At 31.6% G+C, this 8,624-nt stretch overlaps 1 protein-coding gene across 1 annotated transcript; it reads left to right on the top strand.

Moving 5' to 3' along the window:
* Positions 1–3,184: 3,184 nt before the first annotated feature.
* Positions 3,185–8,494, top strand: LOC104000549 (polygalacturonase-like). The gene is made up of 4 exons (XM_009422632.2): positions 3,185–3,318; positions 7,517–7,664; positions 7,749–8,093; positions 8,282–8,494. Exons 1-4 carry the CDS (start codon positions 3,185–3,187, stop codon positions 8,492–8,494), a joined length of 840 nt encoding a protein of 279 aa, XP_009420907.2.
* Positions 8,495–8,624: the final 130 nt, after the last annotated feature.

The raw sequence follows: 8,624 nt of genomic DNA on the forward strand, positions 1-8,624 counted from the left end.
GGTGGGGTTTTCCAAATGGGTGCTCAAACAAGGAAAATTATTTGACACAAGCATGGTAACTAAGAGTAGGAGATATGTCAGTGGCGCCATATCGCTCAGTAAAGTGGATGAGAGGAGAGACAACAAAATGCAATTTCAAAGGCATGTATGGATGTGGGAATCGAACAAGGTGTGTTGATCCTACATATATATAGGGGGAAAAAGACCTGAGGCTGCTTCAGGAGGTCAAATGCATTACAAAATTGTAAAGCATTAAACATTAGTGCAACTTTTATTTTCCTTGAGTGAGAAAATAAAAAATATATCTACTATAATTCAAGCACAAAAAACATCACATACTGTCGTTACATCAACATTTATTTTTCTTGAGTGATAGGGTTATTACCACAAATAATTCAAGTGAATGATGCATCACTAAATCATGGTTGTCACAGTCTTTTTCTTATGTTTTGAATGAGACCAAGCGATAAATATGAATATATTTTCTGATGTATCGCTACTAAATTGGTCCATCAAAGTGTCATTGGCCAGAGACAAAGAAGAGTGGATCTTTCTTTGTCTCAAAGAAGTAAGAGCCAAGACTTTGCGTGTTTTGCTTAGTAGTTAACCTCTGATCCCGGAACTGGTCATCTGGAAGAAGTTACTTGTGTTCTTTGTTCTTTTGATGATGCTGAGAGAAGATGGGATTTTATGAGTCATCGTTGATGTTCTTGCGTTTTGGATAGGAGGAAGAGGAAGAGTGCATAGGCTTCTAGCGTTGGTAAATATTTTTAGAAATTTTAATTATATTTAAATTAGTTGATAGAGTCATAATTAAACTAAAACTGTTTGACCAATTAGGGTTTGTTTTTATAAATATACATTGAGTAATTTTGGCCAAAGGGTTTATACAAAATGTGTACAAGAAAATAGTGTTAGTGTTTAAGTGGGGATAACTCAATGTCTTGTAATTGATCTCAAAATTTTAGTTTTCTTGATTGGATTTGTCAAATCACATTAAATCTTATATCGATTTTCTGATACACTTTTTAGTTGGTTAATCTCTGGGTATTTTTTTATTTTTAAAAATTTTCTCTCGTTCTTTAAAAAATGGTATCAGAGCCCAAAAGATTCGATGGTCAGAGATTTAACAATAATGAGCAACGAAGATTGGAAGAAGAATGAAGCAAAATTATTTTCCATTTAGAAGGTACAAAAATGGATAAAATATCTATCAAAGAAGATATTATTGAGATTAATAAGTATTTTAAGGTTCCTAGAGTCAATGCCCCAATGTGATAAGAAATCCTAATAAAAGGAGAAATTCTCAACAAAAAAATATTAATAATTAATATTTGATTCTTTTAATCTCATACATATTTGGGTTTTGATGAGAGAAAAGCAAGACTTAAGAAATACTTTTGTTGCTTCTTATTTTGTCTTTATGGTATTTAGAGAGTGTGAGAAAATGATATAAATTCTCCAGGATTTATGTGAAAAAATATATGAGAAAATTTGTATTTCATTGGGGATAACTCGTAATTAATCTTGTAATTAATCTCACATAATAAAAATTTTAATTTTTTTCATGAATATAGACGAGAGTTATCAAATCATATTAAATCGTATGTCGGTTAAGTTGACTCTTTGTTGATCTCTAGTAGATTTCTATTTTGATTTTAACTTTTCTTCTCACCCTTAATAGTAACTTCGAATTCAAAGCTATCATATAAATTCTTAGGATTTACGTGAGAAAATCTATAAGAAAATCTATGTTTCATTGGGGATAACTCAATGTTCGCAATTAATCTCACATAACACAAATTTTAATTTTTTTCATGAATACAAATGAGAGTTATCGAATCATATTAAATCTTATATAAGTTATGTCGTCTAGTTGTTGATCTCTAATAGATTTCTATTTCGATTTTTAATTTTTCTTCTCACCCTCGGTAGTAAAGATGGATCGCTCATCTTCCTGTGTAATCAATATATCAGACACATTCAAGACAAAGGTTTCTACACGATGAACCTATCGATCTCATGTCTCATCCATCCCCACAGACTTCGATAGCAGGATTGGGGAAATAGACTGCCAGGTGATTGCATCAGGTGGCAACTTCAAGTTTCCTCCAGTGAGTCCTGCAAGTCAAATTTAGACTGCTGTAGAACAACATGCATAATCTTCTGATGATGCTGAGTGCAATGCAAGATATATAATGCATCAAGTGGCATCACAACCATTGAGGCAGATAGATAGCAAGAATCATCAATCTGTGACACTTACTCATCATCACACAGTAGAAAACCCCCCATGTCACATTGCTCATTAAACTAGCTTCATACTTTGCTGTTTCCACCATGAACAAGTGACATTGACATTGACCAAATATCAATAGGAAAATACAATAATAATTCAATCTTCACATTTCGAATGCCTTTAACGGCGTGTGAATATTTTTAATTCGTCGATCCATGTATGAATTAGAACGCGAACCATCCCTTTCGGATGATCCAAGTTAGATTCATGGTATATTATCATCCTTTTTTAAATTAAGATTACTCTAATTCATCATTCTCTTTAATATCTCATATTAATTTATATTAACTTATTATGAAATCATCGTCGTATTTATATTAATTTAAAAATTATGATAAATACCTAAACACAATAGGAAATTCTAATTGATGAAAATAATAGAAGATAAGAACAATTATTGAAGAAGCTTTATTGAAAAAGCTTTAATGAAGAAGCGAACACTGCTCCGATACTGAAAATAATAGAAGATAAAAATAATTATTGAAAAAATTTTATTGAAGAAATAAAAAAGCTTAAATATATTAACATGTCCGTCTCCTATTTATAGAGAAAGATTTTCCTCAACAGAATAGAGGATTTTCCTCAACAGAATAAGAGATTTATTCATAGGGGAAATCTTATCTTTTATCGTTAATTCCTTATGATCATTGTAATATTGTAATATAGTGTCAGAGGGTTTATATATTAAAGTTTTTTTTATGGTACAAGGAAGATCTGACTTGATGATTATTATCTTTTTTATGATAGATAAAAATATATATCCTCTCTTTTTTTTATCCTTTATTCAGGACCAACTCCCCTTTGGCCAACTTTGGAAGGTATTATATGCCTTGTTCCTTTTCTTCTTCTCGTTCGTTCTTGGGCTTAACCCTTCTCGTAGTTTACATGGGGGAGAAGAACCGGACCCAGTTCCAAGCTGACGCGACCAATTCGTCCCTCGTTGCTGGCGGCAACCCTGCTGACTCCGGCAATGATAAGGGAACATTCCATGGGGTGTCCATTTGCAGGGGCCTTTCAAGGTCACATGCATGAGGAGATCGCGCTTGTTACTGAGTACCAAGAAAACGGATGGAATAGAAGATGAGAAAGCTATCTTCCACGCCTTCTCAAATGCCAACAAAGTATAAGAAGTACAATGCTTATTACTGAACCGCACAACAAGAACTGAAGGTAATTTGAGATGGTGATAAAATTAGAGATGACACCATGAGATCAGAAGCTACCGTTGGCTTTCCTTGAGAATTTTAGGAAAAAATAAATAAAAGAAAGTAATAGTACTTCCAAAAACACATATTTATATTAGCTAAAAGAAAAAGTACAATTTTTTTAAATAAAAAAATATATATCATATTCTAATAAATCTTATCACTCTCATCTATTTATTTTAATTTTAATTTTAATCTTTTATTTTATCTAATCCTAACTATTTGAATTAATCTTATCATACTCCCTTAATTCAAAATAGTTATAACTTGAAGTTATCTTCGAAAAAAAGAAATTTTTTCTTTCGCCAAAACTTTTATAAAGATATCGGCAAGTCAAATGCAATAGTCTATTATCATGAATGAAATGATACTGAATTTTAATGTGTTTGGTGTGCCCAAAGAAGATAAGATTCTTCATCATTGTAATATTAGATTTGTTGTAGTAGTAGATTTTAGTTGATCTATCTTATTTTTTTCGAAGAACTACTAGAATTCTTCCAATCCAAACTATTTGACATATTGTACTTGTAGTCATAACATGCTCTGCCTGAGAGAGCAACACATTCTTACTTTTTTGTTATCCATGATATCACACCTGAGCTAAAGCTGAGCATAAATCCTAAAGTGTTTTTTCTATCATCTGCATAACTAGCCCGATCACTATGAGTATAAAAATATAGCTTAAAATCTTTTACCTACTCATAACATATACCAGAATTGAGAGTTCCCTTGATGTATCTAAGAACCTTTTTAGTTGCCTTTAGGAACTTATTGATGCTCAATGATTTTTTTTGCTTCATTTATCATGATTAGTATTTTTTTTCCTTGAATCCATATCATAACCCAACTTAACAAAAATAGGGTCATTTTCCTTTTTTGTAGACAATTGCTTCATAGGCGGCTGCAACTCCTTATCAATTTCAACCGTTCTCTTCTTGTCTTTCGTTTCTCTTTCCTTCCGTGTTATCCTTGGTCTCTTCGGGTAATATTGATTTTTTCTATTCTTATGGCTTCTTAGTTGCAAGCATGTTATCATAAGAGTTTAGAGCCTCGTCCTTTTCTTGTGCATGCATTCCGTTAGTTATAGTTTCTTAATTATTAAGACCAGTGTCATGACATTTCATCTTATAGCTACCATATGAGATAGCTTATATAGACCCATAAAATTCAAATGATCATAACATTTATGTTATAATATTGATACATATAAGGAGAAATCCAAAAATAATAAGGAAAACACTTTATTTTTTTGTCATCCTCATAATTGCTATTAATTTTTTAATTTTCTTATCATAAATCAAGTATTTTCATCATTAAAAATATCATAATATCTTTTTTTCATTAGTTTCCATATACTAATGAGATTTTATTTTAAACTAGGAATAAATATCATATCATCAATAAATTTTTTTACCATATTTGGTGTTCACAGCAATTGTTTTTTTTTTCTTCCACTTCAATATCATTGTCTTTTCCTATCTATACCGTAGATATGATTAGATCTGATTAAATCATCAAGTCCTTAAAATAAACTTTTATACCCTATCATATGATTATTGTATCCACTATCCAAAAACCAAATAGATCTAGAATATTCTTCATTAGATGCTATAAAGAAAATATTTTCTTCATTCTTTTTTTCACTATTATTTTTTATTATAATTTATTTGATTTTTATTCTAACAATCTTTTTCAAGATGGTCATATTTCCTATAGTGAAAGCAGAGAGGAACATTTGGATTTTTATTTTTATACTAGTAATTTTTTTCAATATGTCTAATTTTTTTGTAATAAAAACTTTGACGGATTTCTTTGTTACCTTTATTGGAGTTCCTTTGACTCTCATTTGATTGACCTTATTCTCTGCCTCGAGCATTAGATCATCCATGACCTTTACCATTTTGATCTCTCCCTTGAGATTTGATTTCTGAATTTTTCTTTTGATTCTTCTTCTAATCTATCTTCATTTGAAGAGTATGTTCTGAAATTTCATTTAAAGATCTATTCACTCTTTATTTATGAACTAAAAGAGAGCTCATTAATTCATCAATAGACAATGTGCTTGCATCTTTATCTTTTTCTATAATGGTAAAAATCATATCAAATTTTAGAGATAAATTTCATAAAACCTTTTCTAGCAGTTGAATCTTAAGATCTCATTTGATTCACGATAGAAGAGACTTTTGAGAAAAAAATAGTAATAGATTTAGAATCTTTCATCATAAGAGTTTTGAATTTACGTCGAAAAATTTAAATCTTTGAAATTTTTACCTTGTCTATACCCTTAAACACACTTTTTAATATTTTTCAGGCTTTTGTTGATATTGATGCTATCATGATTCGAGAAAATAAGGACTTATCTATTGTTTGTTATAGCATATAGAGGATTCTTGCATCTTTCTACATATTCTTATTTATTTATTTATTTTGATCTTTAATAATATTAGGATCCTATAGATCATATTCAATAAAATTATCTTTTACCAAATTTTATAATTCTTATGAAATAAATAGAGATTTCATCTTAATGACATAAAATTGATAATTATCACTTTTGAATATGAGAAGAATTTGATTAGAAACACTTCAATAATTACCATCTTGTTTCTGAACACTTACTTTGATGCTTGTCATTTTTTATTTTTTTTTCTGGATCTACTAGTCTTCCTTTCTTTTTTTAATCAATGTACTCATGTTGATCTTCTTATTGCCTCTTAGAAGGAATTTTGAGTAATTCCAATCTATAGTATTTTGGATTGTTCCAAGAACATCTATTTATATTAGCTAAAAGATAAAGTATAAATTTTTTAAATAATAAAAAAATCTTTCATATCCTAATAAATTTTCTCATTCTCATCTATTTATTTTAATCTAAAACTTTATCTAATCCTAATTATTTAAATTAATTTTATCAGCCACATCTTCATTGGCACCATAGTCTCGAACATTCACCACCTTATATATATATATATATATATATATATATATATATAGAAAAAAAATTGAGGCTGCTTAGAGTGTTAGTATGCATTACAAAATTATAACTAATTAAACATTAGTTGATTTAGGAATATCGGGATCAATTGTCATCTAACACATAATAATAAATGGTATTCAAAAGAGTGGTTATAAATTGTCCCCCTTAAACCTTTATTGATAAGAGATCAAAGGGGATAGTTTCCGGCTCTCTCTTTTGAGAATGCTTCATAAAATATTTTTTTTTACTAAATATAAAAAATTCATTTATAACATAGTAATCGAGATCATAATTTTATTATTTCACTATCTTCACTATTCTAGTTTTCTATCTCAGAGCAAACTCGATCGTCAAAGGGATCAAGTCACGAGACCCTCTCTCGATCTCGATCCTTGTGTAGATCCCTCGGAGAATGTTGATGTTGCTACCTCAAGAATACCTCAACGATATCTCGTTCAACTTATGCACATAGATCTGAATCACATCGAGCAGATTGATTGAGATGTCACTTACTATTCCTCAATATTTTGGCATTATTAGAAGGACTTGAACCTCCCACTTTACTAAGGGTTTGATCTATGTTGACATTTGAATTAGTCCGACGTGACCTGTGTGTCAAATTATAATCTCTTATTTTTTTATTATTTTATGTTAAAGATTAAAAAAAAAAATTCACCTTTTGCACAATTTTATTTTACCAACGATAGATGTTTCTCTCAAACAATTGACGGTTTTATCATGTTATATTTTGGTGTTATTATTTTAGTTGATTTTTATCTTCGATTTTATTATTTTAGCTTAATATTGCTTGCCTGCATCTGGTTTTGGTGTTACTCCCCCCACCTTTTTTTTTTCCCCTACCATGAAGCAACCCAAGTTTTTTCCCTACGTATTCAATTCCCACGTCCAGACATATCTTTGTAGTAACATTTTAGGTTTTGTCTCTCCTCTCATCCACGTTACTGAATATGCGCCACAGACATTTTTCTTCCTTTTGGTTATCATGCTTTTGTCAAATAAGTTCCATCGTTTCAGCACCCATTTGGAAGAGAACTCCACCATGGCTTCCCTTGAAGGAGAGAGACTCAACACCACCATCATGAAATGCTCCTCTGATTCAACACAGAAGGTGGTGAATGTTCAAGACTACGGAGCCAAGGGAGATGTAGCTTCTGATTTCATGGTATTTACTCGACTTTCATCACAATCTCAAATTAGTTTTTGCAGTGCATTTAGTTATAAGCATTGTCATTGTTAAGCTTTGCAGGCATTTGAAAAGCCGTGGAAGAAAGCTTGCTCATCATCCACTCGATCCATTCTGTTGGTACCCAAGAACAAACGTTATCTCCTCAAGCCTGTGACCTTTTTAAGCATATCTCAAGTTTCATTCACTGTGAATTCTAGTGCGTTATCCATCACAGTTGAAACCCTAACACACAGTACTGCAAGGACACTTGAAGCGTCGAGGAACCAAAAGGATTGGGGTGGCAGGAACTCCAAGCATTGGATACTCCTCAGTAATAACGAAAACGTCACTGTTCGAGGTGGTGGAACCATCAATGGCAATGGGAAGATATGGTGGAGAGGCTCCTGCAAGGTGGATGAATCTATGGTGAGCACACAAATCAGACTTCAACCTTCTTCCCTGAAACGCTGATCTTTTTCGTGTTTTCATGTCAGCCATGCATCAGTGCGCCGACGCTACGTGCGATTTCTTTCTTTCTTCTTTCATCTTCTCCTTTGTTATTAGGACATGCATGAACCATATATTAAGTCTGATGAATTCTGTTCTTGAGGAAGGCCCTGAGCTTTAACTCTTGCAAGAATTTGAGGGTGGAGAATCTGAAGGTGATGGATAGCCCACGGATGCATATATCTTTGGAGAAACGCACTGGCGCAGATGCATCTCATCCGACCATCACTACTCCAGATGAGATTCCGAACACTAATGGGATTCATATCACTCATTCGAAGAGAGAAAAGATCGCCAACAGTTTAAATCTGTGTGCGTAATCTACAAAGACTCTTATTGGACTCATTTTTTACAGTTTATGATGCAATTGATGAGATCTTGATCTTTGTTTGAAAGAAGTAAGAGCGAAAACTCTGCGTGCTTTGCTTAGTAGTTAACCTAATCATCACT

This window comes from Musa acuminata, chromosome BXJ2-10 (assembly GCF_036884655.1).
Source record: "Musa acuminata AAA Group cultivar baxijiao chromosome BXJ2-10, Cavendish_Baxijiao_AAA, whole genome shotgun sequence".
Lineage (NCBI taxonomy): Eukaryota > Viridiplantae > Streptophyta > Magnoliopsida > Zingiberales > Musaceae > Musa > Musa acuminata.

Coding starts and splice junctions, on each gene's coding strand:
- LOC104000549 (XM_009422632.2), top strand. CDS start 3,185: ATGGGGGAGAAGAACCGGACCCAGTTCCAAGCTGACGCGACCAATTCG. Junction 3,319..7,516: donor ATTTGCAGGGGCCTTTCAAG/GTCACATGCATG, acceptor CCATCGTTTCAG/CACCCATTTGGAAGAGAACT. Junction 8,094..8,281: donor GCAAGGTGGATGAATCTATG/GTGAGCACACAA, acceptor TTCTTGAGGAAG/GCCCTGAGCTTTAACTCTTG.